Source organism: Perissodus microlepis, chromosome 22, assembly GCF_051167445.1.
Source record: "Perissodus microlepis isolate ML-2025 ecotype Zambia chromosome 22, ASM5116744v1, whole genome shotgun sequence".
NCBI classification, from domain to species: domain Eukaryota; kingdom Metazoa; phylum Chordata; class Actinopteri; order Cichliformes; family Cichlidae; genus Perissodus; species Perissodus microlepis.
Window position 1 is genome coordinate 4319711 of NC_140481.1, and position 13904 is coordinate 4333614.

The window sequence follows — 13904 nt, forward strand, 5'->3', positions numbered from 1 at the left end:
CTATGTGTCGGCTAGGATATGCAGCTTGCCATAAAACACACTCGGGCACACACACAGATGCTTACTCCCACTGTACGCCTGCAGAAAGCCAATCTCTTCTTCCTATCTTTTCCATTTTACACTGCATGAAACACGGGCACTGACAAAGCACACTGAATAGGTTATTCCTCTCATCTCTCATGTCACGGACTCAGCTCGAGCCGAGCGCCGACACCGACTATGTCTCAGCGTGCGTGTCGTTTCAAGGTTGGTTTGCCTCATTGTCAGCTTTTATGGGATTACAACATTGGTGACGACTGGACCGTAGCTGACAGACGCCTAAAAGATGCACACGAACACACACACACACAGAAACAACAACACAGGAGAAGCTGGAGAAGCCACTAATAGGCTCACAGGCATAACAGTAATAGGAGATAATATTAAGGAAGCAGGCAGTTGTCTGAGGCTGCATGTGGCTTGAATAGTAATGAGGCTGCAGTATGTTCCAGATATTTAACCCACATTAGTGGGAAGCTGCGCTTACAATGTCAGCAGCCATTACACTGTTTCTACATGTGAGCATATTGCCTGTGGTGCGTTGCCCCCACTGTGCAGTTAGGTACAGTAATAACAAGGACATCATTAGAATGAACCCACTGATTATCATCTAACCGCAGAGCAGGTTCAAAACTGCAAATCTGGGCCATCGACTTTATATGCAGTCTGTGGTCTGAACCTACAGTCTAAACTGTACCACCTGAATGCAAGATGGGGGGGTTAAAAGAGTTTAAACCTAGGAGGTGTAGGTGTGTTAATATGCGCCATCTACAGGTAAAGAGAACATCTTCAAACTGCTGTCCATCGCCTGCATTCTGGGTGCAAAGGAGGGATCCTGCACCATTTACAAAATCATAACCAAGGGATATTAAGACCTCAGTAAACACAAAGGAAGACCAAGATATCATACTGCTAGTTATGACAGGGCAGAAATCAGTGCAACACCAAGTATGCTGTTTTTCTTCATGCATGACAATAAACTGAATATTTCTGTTAAAGTTACAATGTTAAACAATTTGACATAAAACAGAAACTTTATATATTATAAAGTTCATCTGCACTGTTATACAGAAATTTTACACGGAATCTAAGACTAGGACCTCACGTTTCCTTTAATTTCAGACTTGAAGCTGGACTTGACTGTTTTGAACCCTTCGTCATTTTCACTTTTGCTTCCAATGGCCACTCATACAATAAATGGCCTGTATTTGTATAGCGCTTTACACGTTCAGTCATCCACCCATTCACACACTGGTGATGGCAAGCTACATTGTAGCCACAGCCACCCTGGGGCGCACTGACAGAGGCGACAATAGTGACTTGTCAATCACAAGGTTGATCCAGTCATAAACATTTCATGCTTTATCCTTATTTCCCTCTTATTGGGTCCACAGTTTACAAAATGAACATCTTATTGTTTTCAATAAATCTTGAAAGTAGATTTCCAGGCTGGCTTTACTTTTCACATCGGACAGCTGTGTCCATCTTTTATATACAGTCTATGGCTTGCAAGGTGGGCAGAACATGCAGCAGTGCCTTGTTATTTTACTTTTCTACCACAGATGTGTGTTTGTTCGCATGCAGCAGTCTTAAAGGCTGAAGGTTGTTAATGCTGCTTAGTTGTTGCTTTTCCACGTTACATTAAATTATATAGCATGCGTATATTAAATATTACTTGTATCCAGAGCCTGTGTGTCTAAGTTAGGGACCAACAAGCCATTACACAGTGCATGAAGATGAATGGTATTACAGGCAAATGGCACGCTCAGTTGTAAATAGTGTCTGTGTAATATAGTGATGCAATTACAAGGAGCCCAGACAGAGGATGCACAACTAGAAAAAAAAAAAACACCCTGGAAAAAAGAGAGAGAAGGTGGGGGCATGAAGGACGTCACTCTGCAAAGCAGCCATCATTTATCATCACACTCAGACGCAGCAGTCAAAGTATTTATTGGTGACAAAGTGTAAAAATCCCTTTATCAAATTCCTAAAGACATGACCTCAGTTGTGACAGGAAAAGGACTTCATCAGGAAATGAGTGAGCAAACTTTAAAGATAACTGCACTTTTGAATAAAAAGTCATTTTTAAAACCCACCCAAAAAAGGGCACCTGAGTACCAACAAACCATGACATGATTTAAGAAAAGTCTTAACTTACACTGACAAGATTATGACTCACGGTAACAAAATTGAAACCGTAATGGAGCGAAAGAGACAAGTCCAATATTTCCTGTTCCTGTCTTTACTTCCAGTTTTTCTCCGTCCCTTCAAAAACACATCTCGCACAGCTTTATTCATTCAGCACGCGTTGTCCTCCTGCTTTCACCTGGCCAATATTTTTCTCTAATTTCTTCTCCACTTCTTCACCATCTCTCTGAGAAACTCCCAGCATGGGGCATGTTTTGGGGCAACTCTTATTTTCTAATTTCAGGCATGGGTGACTTATTGACGCCTGTGCTTGATCTCCATTCTCTGTCCCCGCAGTCCATGAGTGGGGGACAGGCCTGATGCAAGTCTGTCTTTTTTTTCCCTTTTTATTTTGTACATTTTTCCAACTTTGTAGTACATGCAAACAAAAAATACGAAAAAGGAACACAAAAGAAACAAACTAAAAGGAATAAAGCGCACCTAATCTGTGGGGTGAAGAAAACAAAGAATAATTATACACATATGTATAGAGAGGGGGCCAGGGAATACCCAAAGTACTGTCTTATCAATCCCGTCCCAAAAACACCATCCACCCAGCCCCTTGCATCCATATGAAGGCTGCCAGACAGGGCCCGAAGTCTGGTCCTCTCTCCGACAGGTCCAGTTCCATCAACAATCATAACATATTTGAACCCGGAGCGGGTAATAGCAGGACCCCATTGTCTCAGGGCCCGGCCGTCCGCCTATGCCTCAAAGGAACAAGAACCAAAAGCTATTTGAATTAAAAAAAAAAAAAAAAAAAAAAAAAAACCTCCAACGAGGAGAGGTCCCTGCCTTATGGGGTTGAGTGAGTGTTATAGGCTATCCATTTTGTCCACTGTTTTCGGTGTTTATCAGATTTCAGTCTCAAAGTGTAGGTCATTTTCTCCATTTTTGTGTGCGTCTCATTTTTTTTTTATATCTATATCTCTCTATCTATATCCTCAATTACATCAGTCCATTCTTCCAATTTTAAAGGGTCACTTTTCAGCCAGTTTTTTGTTATTATCTTTTTGCTTGACAACAATATAATTTTAAACAAGTAATGGTCCTCCTTTTCTTACATTTTCCCATATTCCAAAATACAATACTCGTGCCTCACACAACACGTCATACCCCAGCACTTTCTTCATTGTCACCGCAATGCTTTCCCAGTAAGGTTTGCTATTTTCACACTTCCAAAACACATGAGAATGATTGGCGTCCCAGTCTCCACATAATCTCCAGCATCGTTGGGGTGTTTTCAGCTGCTTGCTTTTGATATAAGGTGTAATAAAGAACCTAATCACATTTTTCCAGCCATATTCTCTTCATCGTCTAGAGCTGGTGGAATTATGCTGTGAGAGACAAACGGATCGCCAGTCATCCTCTGACATAATTCAGATTCCCACTTTTGTTTAATATATAATGTTTCATTCCTATTCAAATTTTGCAGACCAGTCTTTTTTAAGTCCAGATATGCAGTTACATTCACAAAGTTGCTTCTCTTTCAGGACTTTGAGATGACGAGGTCAGTAGATGACACCCAGAGCAAAATCCAGTAGAAAACACATTCGACGTAATTCAGAACTCATCTATTTGATGTGAATCGACGTTAAAAAGATTTGCAACAGCTGAATCTTGAGGATAAAATGACCATTTTAAATGTCTGCTTTGCATTTCCAACTTTATGTTCCAACTGGGAGAATATGCAGAGCAGGAGGAGAGTCTTAAAGCTGTTTACTGCTGATGTAGACTGTCATAAATCCCGTATATTACCATGGAGCTACTCCATTCACAACCTTTATTTCCTCTGGAGGAGAGCTGAATGTCGCCTCTCCTGCAAACGCAACACTTCCAGCACATTCAGTCCATGCTTGTTGAGGTTCCTTGGTGCTTTGTGATGTTATTACCAACGTAACAGAAATGATAAAAACTTTTCTGAGATGGTGACTTTTAACTATTGCTTCTTCACACCTAGAGTGAGCTTGTTTTCAGTGGAAAAAAAAATAAGCTGTGTTCAAGGTTTGTTGCAACATTAGAGAATTTCTAAATTAGGCAAATGATCACGGGAATGTGTTCTCCTGCAACGGCGAAGAACACATTACCTTTCGAGGTGTCCAGTTTTCTAGAACAGAAAGGGAATCAACACCTTCCTGCTTTTAGGGTAGTCCTCAAACTTGGCAAGGTACCATCTGCAGAGCAAGAACAAAGGAACAAGAAATTTTCCTGTGTTAAATCTGAATTTTGTTTAAAATGTACAGTGTGCACACTCCAGGAAAATTGCTCTGAGTGTGAGAACGCTGCCTGTTTTTGTTCTTACTTGTGGTGGGCCACAGCTCTGCTAGCGAGGACCACTGCGGTAAAGATGGCGAAGGCTGCACTGTGAACAGAGTGACCAGCCAGAGTGAAGCCAGCCCACTCTGTTATCTCGCCCAAGAAGTTGGCCCCAGACACGTACTCGAACATGCCGCCTGTGGGTGGAAGACAGCGACATTAGAGCAGGTGGGTTTCTCCTTTGATGTGCTCACTGATGCAAAAATAACCCAAACATTTTAATGTTGAGGGAAATAAAATCCAGTGACTTTTTGCAGAATACAATTTGATACTAAGCTGAAGAAGTGGTGACATTTCCACTGCCTGTGAATCTTATTTGGAGGCAACATGCAGTTACAAAATGCAAAGGGCATTCACAGAGCTGGCTTCATACCACACATACATGGCTGAGCACTCAGTATGTGACTGCAGGCTATGCGCTCAGCAGTGCTGCTACCCTTTATGTGAAAATAGCAGATTCTTGGCTGAGGGGATTCCAGACGTGCCTGTAGGTTGATCTGGAGCAACAAAGCTCACAGCTTCCTCACACCTCGCCTTCTCTGCTTTATTTTCTTTAAGGTTCAGGGAAGGATTGTTTCAACAGGTTCAGTGCAAGTTCAGGCTCAGGTGCTTTTGTTGTGACTACGCTCCCAGTCAGGGGAGCCGCTCACTTGGTGAACCCGTTATGATTACAGATTTATTTAACAGAGGTAGAAGCCAACTTATGGTTTGGATTTTTCAGAGAAAACAGTTTGATTCCATGTACCCACCGTACAGCCTGTTTTGCAAAAGGAATTTGGACGTGAGCCAATGCCTTGTTTACCCAACCCCCTTCTTACATGTCACATCTTATACAGTGCTCAGCCAGTTAAATACAGTAAAAGGTCACACACACTTAAAAAAACAAAACCAAACCATAAATCCACTCATGTTTCAGTTGTTAGGTCTGTTTTAGCCAAGCTGGGGCGGGCTGCACAGCGAACTCTTCCTAAAATGGGTTTAATGATCAGAGAATGTTGATGTGTTGCATTCCCCTCCCAAAAAAACCCCAAACAAACAAAACATTTATCGACCATTTGTACCGAGAACCACCAACCATCATTTTGACCCTCAGTGTTAAATGCTGCAGTCCTGACTGCCTAACAACATGAAGGCTGTATAGCATGACCCAGATCTAGCTAGATAGCTAAATATATAAGGCACTGTCGTTAGATAAAAGATTAGTAATTATCACAGGGTTTGAATGGATCTGGGATGGAATTCTGATCCAGGGCGTTGGATAACAGATGTGTGGAGAATTAGACGAGTTGCTGCCTGTGTAGAGCAGCAAGGGAACCATAGCTGAACTAAACAGAGTCGAGTCTGCAACCCCAAAACAGAGTCTGCAACCCCAGGCACGCGTGCCACGGTTGGCACGCGAAGGGTTAACTGATGGCACCATAGCTGGACGGGCATACCAGGCATTTGCTCGGTGGGCCGATGATTTTTTTTTTTTTTTGGAACGGTATGAACAATGAAAGGTGGTGGATTGGCCAGATGCTGGTTGGTGTGTAAAAATAACTCAGTTCTTTGGTGGTGGCATCGCAGAGCTTCCACAGATTCAGTAAAATTAGCAAGTGGTGGAGGCCAGCAGGTGGATGAGGGAGATCAGAGGCAGGACGAGGAGAGACCCGAGGCAGCCGCCGGTCCAAGTGTCAGGTGAACTGAGCTTCAGGTAAGAAGTTATGACCTGCAGTCTATCCAGGTCAGATATAAACCAAGTTTAGGTGGAGTTTATTTTCGTTGTGCTGACTTTTTACTGTCAGTTACAATAACTCGTACTGCGTGCCAACTAGCATGACGGAGTTTCTATACAGCTGGGTGGTGCTATGATGTTACTGATAGTGAACTTTATTTTATTCATAAGGTTAGTTAGTAGAGTTGCCAACCGTCCCGTACAAACGGAATCGTCCCGTATTCAGAGACATTATTACGCGTTTCGTGTTGAGCTGAGATGTCTAGGATGGAAAAAGACAAAGCTGGATTTATTCTGTCGTTACTCCGCACAGCTGCCTCTTCTTCTCTCATTCTCGCCCCTCTCTCTCCTGTTGCTACTTCAATCATGAAACTGATCAATGATCAGCTGATCGTCTCTCTTGTTTGTTTATCGCCCACTTTGCGCCAGAAAGAGGAAACCGCTGGATGTCGCGCTAAACAGCAGCACGTTTAAGCTTGATCAGCTGTTGTTAGAATCTATTTAATATTAATTTCTAGTATCAGCTGATGTTTGCTGGAGCCACAGCTGTAAAAGCTGCTGGTCATGATGTCTGTTTGGTTATCTGGTGAGAGGGAAACATGCAGATGAAACCAGGAGACGTCCTTACTGAATCATCAGAGGTGAACAGGTGATGGAGAAACAGGTTTACCTTTTAGGTGACATGAATGAGTTGAAGGGAAGTTATGAACGGTTTCTGAGAGACAAATAACACCAGGATCCTTTTCTGTGTAGCTGACAGCTGGTAACTGTGCAGGGGCGGGTCTAGCAAAGTTTTGCCAGGGGGGCAGGTAGGGCATTAATAGGGAGAGGGGGGCACAAAGAAATACTTTTATTTCTTATTCTCATTTAAAATGTCTGGCTGTTATTAAATAATTATCTGAAGCTTACAACCAAAGTTTTTATCTGATGTAAAATGTATAGAAATCATACATATACCAACAAGACTGTACATCACTGTCACAACAGCATTTGTTTTCATTCAAAGGCTTTATGGCTTTAATACCTGGTGGGCCGGTCTTTAGTCAAAATGCCCGGGTCAATTTTTTGTCCCAGTCCAGCCCTGGGCACGACACGCAGTGAATTAATCTGAGAAGGTGCATCAAAAGAAAATAAATGGCCGCACCACCAGTGCACATCGCAAATTAGCTCGCATAGACACATTAGTTGTGCCGCTTCTTAATGACGGTATCTTAGCTAACAACCCCAACTACCAGATTCAACTTATAATTGGCTAAAAATAACTAAGCCTACTGGTGAGAGGGACGTTGTTAGCTTTCCATATTCCGACACTTCAAAAGCTTCAGGAGCTTTCCGCTCAGCACAGCATCAGCACCACGGAAATACATGGATACATCCGTAGACTCGAGACACAATGCATTTTTGGGACTTTCAGGTGTTTGGACCAATGTTTTATTTTCTGATCAAACCAGAAAGCTTTAATGAGCAGCTAGATTTGTCTCGCATTAAATGGCTGAGTTAATGTCAGTTAATGCAACATCGAAGCAGCTGGAATCCACAGCTGTGTGTGTTCATGGAGCTGCATTTTCACCTGCTGGCTGTCACTACCTGACAAGTTTAACTGTCTTCAGAACATTGCAGAGGCCTTATTGACAGTATTTGGCTCTACATATCTGTGTGAGCAGATTTTCTCTTACATGAGTGTCCTCAGGTAGCCTCTGAATGCTGGACACTCGGAGACCAGAGGTCACATTAACATGTGTGTCTCTATATTAACAGACATGCCATATTGGCTCAGTTTATTTTTCTTATCATTGTTGTGAGGAGACCATAAATAGCATTTGCATTTTCTGTTTTACAGTTCATTTGCTGTTATGGAGTTCTTGTTATGGATTAAAAAGTGTCTTTTTTTGTTTCAAAATAGCTGATAACTATTCGCTGATAGCTGCCAACATCTGCAAACAAATATAATCCTATAAAGTGGTTCTATATAGTGTGTAACTGTTAATATAGAGCGTTATTAAATTTATTGCTAATGCAATCATATGGCACACTGACCTCTGAGGAAATTTTAAATGGCACTTGCCATCAGAAAGGTTGCCTACCCCTGCTGTAAAAAGTAAAGAGTGAAATCCAGATCAAAGTAGCTGAATCAGGCCTGAGGAGCTGAGGGAGGTGACGGGCTGCAGAGTGAATGGCAAAAAGCTGCAGAATGACAAGTGAACAGTTTTCTCCTTTGCAGCCTCTTTATCGTGGTTAGTGAAGAGCCGTGCAGAATATTTTAGCTGTTGGCAACTTGGTCTGTCACAGATCAAGAGGCAACTCTGACTGAGAAACCAAAGGTCATCATATGTTCTTACATTAGGGACTTTTCAGTCACATGGTTGACCCAGCCTGAGGCATGCTCTGCATTTAAGCCTCCCTTCTAACCAACTGGGGCAGTCGTTTACAAAATGAACATGTTATATTCAATGAGACTTCAAAGTAATAAGTGAAAGCACCGACAGCTTGTTTCAGAAATCCCGTGTGAAATGTGATTTTTTGTTTTGTTTTGCTTATGTAGTGTTGTCAACTGACCCTTCTGTGCTTAAAACATTCCAATGTTAAAAATGTAAACAAATACTATAAATACATCAATCTGAAAGCACATTAGTCTCAAATAACATGAACACTTCATAAAGATTAATTATGTACACAGCCTGAATACTGAATAAGTGAGGGTTTCACATTTACACACATAATGCACATCTTCCACTGTACGCCTGGCTAACTGTCTAACAATTACTGTCAACTCTGTGTGGTTTAAAAGATTTCCATGTTTGTGTCAGTGAAAGCAAACACACTAAAAGTCCTACAAGTTGGACGGTATTAGAGGATGTGCAGCAAGAGCTGTTTATACAGTAATGTAAGGGCTCACAGAGGCCCAGGCAAAGACAGCTAGTGACAACCTGTGATTCTGCTTAGTGTGATCTGTATAATCGTGAGACCACACTGGAAAATTAGCATCTAGCACACAGAGACCGCAGTGTCGAGGGCCATTATGTGATTGCAGGTTTTGTGACTTCCTTCTCACTCATCACGTGTGCTGCAACAAAAACATTCAGAGTCTAAACCTAAGAATAAGTAGCGCCACAATGTAAAAACGGCACCGTTTACAAGGAAGGACTGTATCCTAAAATTGAAGAAGGCCCTGTCTCAGAATTTCATGAAAGTATTTTATGCTTATTTCGAGCTGTATACTTTTATTTTTGGAATTTGCTAGAATAGCTTTATTGGAAACCATGCTTATTTATTTTATACTAATCTTAGTATGGCCCCTCAGTTACTCCTCTGCCTGAAACTAGCTGTTTCACAAATACGTAATCGATTTGATCAGTTTCCCCCTCTACATTCTGTATACATATGCCAGTTTTTACATGCATACACAACGTATAAAAGGTAAACTTGATGTGACAGTGTTCTGAGTTAAGCTCTTAAATTAATAATAAATAAATAAATAAATAAATAAATAAATAAATACATAAATAAATAATGTTTACCAGCACAATCAATGTACAGTTCGCCCAGGACTGAGAGAAATTACATTGCCCCATTCTTTATAGCTTACTTTACAGAGTACAATGAAAACCTAATGAAATGATTCCATTATATATTGTTTTCTTTCATCGTTTAATGATCAAATTACTAACAAAAATGTTGCATTGCTTACTTTAGGTTGAGTATGCAAAAACTTAAATAAGACTACACTTACAGAAATGATTTATCCTTAATTACTGGACACCTGCTGTTGAATTTCATCTGAACAGAAAATTAAATAGTCTAAATCAAAGGAACCTTGAAACGACACCACTTTTTCTTATGAAGTTATCTCAGGGACAAAATGTGTATCTAAACTCCTTTACGCTGACAGAAAGAGTTTCACTGGTTGACCCACTGGAGATTAAAATGAGTTTAAAATCCCAAGTCTAAATAAAATGTCAGAGTCTGACTGAAGCCCTTACCTTTGGGAACCTTGTAACCAGTCTCTCCGGGCTTTCTCAGGTTCCTAAGGATGTGGTCAGATTGTACATTTATAAACCAGCCGACGAACCACAGTACCGAGCCTGGAGACAAAAGCAAAAGCTGTTTCAGCAAGTGACTGTACTGACAAAAAGCCAGAGAGCAAAACTTTGCGTTTCTTTTTCTTTCAGCATTTCCACATTTTGATGAATACTCCTGGTTTCCTTCCGAAAGCAACCTTAAAATATCATATTTTAAGTTTTCCTGCTAATCCAACTTAGGGTCACATACAGACTTGATATTTTCCCAGCTGTAACAGGACAAAAGGGAAGGTTTTAAAAGAAGAAAAAAGAAAAACTGCGTTGAGAAACTGTTGTTATAAATAAAATGCATATATACATACATACATACATGATGCTTTAGACAATGTGCACAAACTGGCGAACATATTAAACTCTGTGTAATCACTGTCATCTGTGAGGTACAGCTCTCCAAATATTCACCCACATCTATCATTTCCTGACTTTTCAAAAATAGCTCACACTACGGCTGTGGTTCTCAGACAGAAAGAGGGCAAAGTGCCCACAACAGGTCTGGGCAGTTTGCCCTGACCTGTTGTGGGTCAGGGCAAAGTGACCCACAACAGGTCACTTTGCCCTGTTGTGGGCAAAGTGTACCTTTGCCCACAGTGTACCTGTTGTGGGCAAAGTGTACCTTTGCCCACAACCTGTACCAGGTAGGTACCTGTACCAGGTAGGTACCTGTACCAGGTAGGTACCTGTACCAGGTAGGTACCTGTACCAGATCACATAGAATGCCCACATGGGCATTCAACATGTAAAACTAGAACATCTGGGCTTCCAGTGTATACCGAAACAGAACAGCTCGTAACCATTCTACCAGATAACACAGATTTTTTTTTTTGGCTCAGTAATACCTCCAGTCTTCCCAGATGAGCTGGAGGAAGGGGTGAGTGAGGCCTTAGCTCGTCTGCTTAGGCTGCTGCCTCCATGACCCAGATAAGCAGCAGAAAATGGGTGGATAGATACATGGCTGGACTTATCCCAGATATACTGCCACATGTGTATATGTTGCTTTATATGGGTTTTTGAAAACTGTGCTGTGCTGAAAACTGTCCAGCAGAGCATCTGCTGGACAGTTTTCAGCACAGCACATGTAGAGGACTATGCAATCAGCAGAGCCTCGCCTTCCCCTACTTAAAACTGATACTATGTAATCCAACTGATGCAGTCTACAGCGTGGTTATTTTTTAATTGCACAAGAGGATGAGAGTGCAATTGTAAAGTGGAAACTACATCCAGGACGCTTGGCTAGCCAAGAACCACAGTGAAAGCTGAGTGAATGCCGACGCCAGCCCATCAACCAGACCTTGAACTTCAACCGGTAACAAACTGATGAGCAGTCAGGCTGCAGTCTCTGTTTCTACAGTAAAATCACAGTGGAGATCGCTTTGAAGTCGCTGTGTTGGTTTTTAGCTTTGTTTTGTGCAATACCAAGAGAAAGATGTGTCCTCATTAGGACAGGGGTTTTTGTTGGTATGTGAAACTATAGCTTACAGGTTTATATTGTTAAATGGTAATTATGAAACAATGTGTTACGGGTCATTTTACAGAGTAACATGAAAGTAATGTAACAAGTAGGATAACAAATCATCTTGAGTGCACATGCGTCAACCATGCATGCAGCCTGTTACAGTTGCTCCTGTCTTTTCTCTTTAGTTTAACTTTTTTCTTATTTATTTCTATGTCCTTTACTTTTTACTTAAATAAATACAGAATTTTCCTTGGGGATTAATAAAGTATTCTGATTCTGCTTCAGACAAATTACTGAATCCTGGGAGTAATTAATCAACGTACTGCATTACTTTTAATAAATGTTTTATTTGTAATATGTGTGATAATTACTTTTTTTGAGTAACGACCCCAACACTGATCACAACAAAGAGGGGGAAATACCTCCAACATGGACAAACATTTGACCAGACAACATGCAATTAATTTGCATGAATTTAATGTCTTTGATATGCTGCTTAGCGATGGGGGTGATTCTCAAGGAAGATCCAGTGAGAATCGGTAAGAGAATGAATAAGGGATGGAATTGATAAGTGATATGGATATTAGCTCAATTCTTATCAATTCCCATCCCTATGTACACTTATAAAATACTAATTAGACTCAGTACAACATTTTAACTTCTGCACACAACAAAATAATTCACATTCCTGTTGCGAACAGTCAGGGAACAGGACACCTACCAATGAGGAAGCATGGATGTGTAACCCAGTATGCTGGATACTCAGCATAATGGCTCAGGTACCTGATCTGCATGAAGCTATTATAGCAGCAGAACACAAAGGCCAGAGCGAATGAAGCGAACGGTGTCGGTTTCCCTCCTCTGATTAAAAATGGATAAATGCAGGCTCTGCAGAAGAAGAAGAAAAAACACAACAAGAACACATTATTTTGAGTAATGGCACGTTTATACTGAAATGTATTCATCTGTGCACATTTGACATCTCCTGTATCTGAGTTGCATAATCAATCAGGCGTTTCTTTGCCCAGTTGAAGGGGTACTTAAGCAATGCTACTTGCGCAAGCCTGCTTATAACACTGTATAAATAAATAAACGTGACTGCCCACGGTTGCTTACCTCTGGACATAGTGAAGGAAATACATGGCAATGAGGAGCTGATTAGGTAGTAAAGACGTCTTGGAAGAAGATGTCCAGAGTAGCAGACACAAAGGGAGCAGTAAGGCTGGCAGCTCCTGGACGAACCAGGCGAACCTGGCGTTAACTGGAAATCCATACTTGCTTGTAGCATACCGCCCGTAAGGAACATTTTCAAACAGCAAAGTAATAAAAGTGCAGGCTGCCATTAAAAACATGAAGTAAGCCATGCGGTCCAACATGTACAGCTCCTCTTCCTCCGAGGAGAAGAGCAGGGAGAGGAGAGCATCCATTTCGACCTGAGGGCTAATATTTAAAACTAAAACGTTCACAATTAGCTAACTATACATACCGGTTATTCCCTAGCTTGCAGTCCAGAACGCAGACAAGAGCCTGGACAGCGCATACGCTCGCGACCGATTCGGACCAATTAAGAGTTCTTGAACGATTACGCAACCGATCCTTTCAGCCAATGAAAGCGCTCGGTCTTTGCATCAGCATGTTAGATTGGATCCGGTGGAGACTCCTGCTGTGATAGGTTTCTGAGTTCATAAAGTCGTCAGACTAAACTCTCGCGAGATCATAACCCAGCCGGCTGTTCGTGTATGAAAATGCTTATAAAAAGTCCAATCGGGGAAAAGTCATTTAACCTTCTCCTCATCCCCTACTTGCCAAATTTATACATTAACATTTATATCGACTGTTTTGTGCAAAACTCAGCTCGGTTAAACATCTCTCGGTTTAACATACGCAAATTGTTGCTGCAGTTTATTGTTGTAATCACAGCAATTCCCAGATGAGGTTGCCTATTTAACCCATCTCTTGGGTAATAACTTTCTGCTGGGTTAATGTGACGTTGTGTTATTTACTTCAAGCCAGGGTTATGCTACAGTTTTATATTTTTCTTCTTTCCAGGCTGCCACTACTGTTCAGTTTTAATGTCAAATGGTTAGTCTATCTTTCTTAATGACTCTTTCTCAAA

At 41.3% G+C, this 13904-nt stretch overlaps 1 protein-coding gene across 1 annotated transcript; it reads right to left on the reverse strand.

Annotated features, from left to right (window-relative positions):
- Positions 1-1972: 1972 nt before the first annotated feature.
- On the reverse strand, positions 1973-13352 carry srd5a1 (steroid-5-alpha-reductase, alpha polypeptide 1 (3-oxo-5 alpha-steroid delta 4-dehydrogenase alpha 1)). Its single transcript, XM_084919713.1, has 5 exons — positions 12905-13352; positions 12510-12676; positions 10237-10338; positions 4529-4679; positions 1973-4400 (listed from the first exon to the last, which is right to left on the reverse strand). Exons 1-5 carry the CDS (start codon positions 13213-13215, stop codon positions 4334-4336), a joined length of 798 nt encoding a protein of 265 aa, XP_084775839.1. The 5' UTR covers positions 13216-13352; the 3' UTR covers positions 1973-4333.
- Between the last annotated feature and the right edge of the window lie 552 nt (positions 13353-13904).

What these genes read in the sequence shown, in the direction of transcription:
- srd5a1 (XM_084919713.1), bottom strand. Translation starts at nt 13,215, where the DNA reads ATGGATGCTCTCCTCTCCCTGCTCTTCTCCTCGGAGGAAGAGGAGCTG. An exon ending in ACATCCATGCTTCCTCATTG is followed by an intron (nt 10,339 to 12,509) that starts GTAGGTGTCCTG and finishes TTTTGTCTCCAG; the next exon opens with GCTCGGTACTGTGGTTCGTC. An exon ending in TGGTTACAAGGTTCCCAAAG is followed by an intron (nt 4,680 to 10,236) that starts GTAAGGGCTTCA and finishes TTCCACCCACAG; the next exon opens with GCGGCATGTTCGAGTACGTG.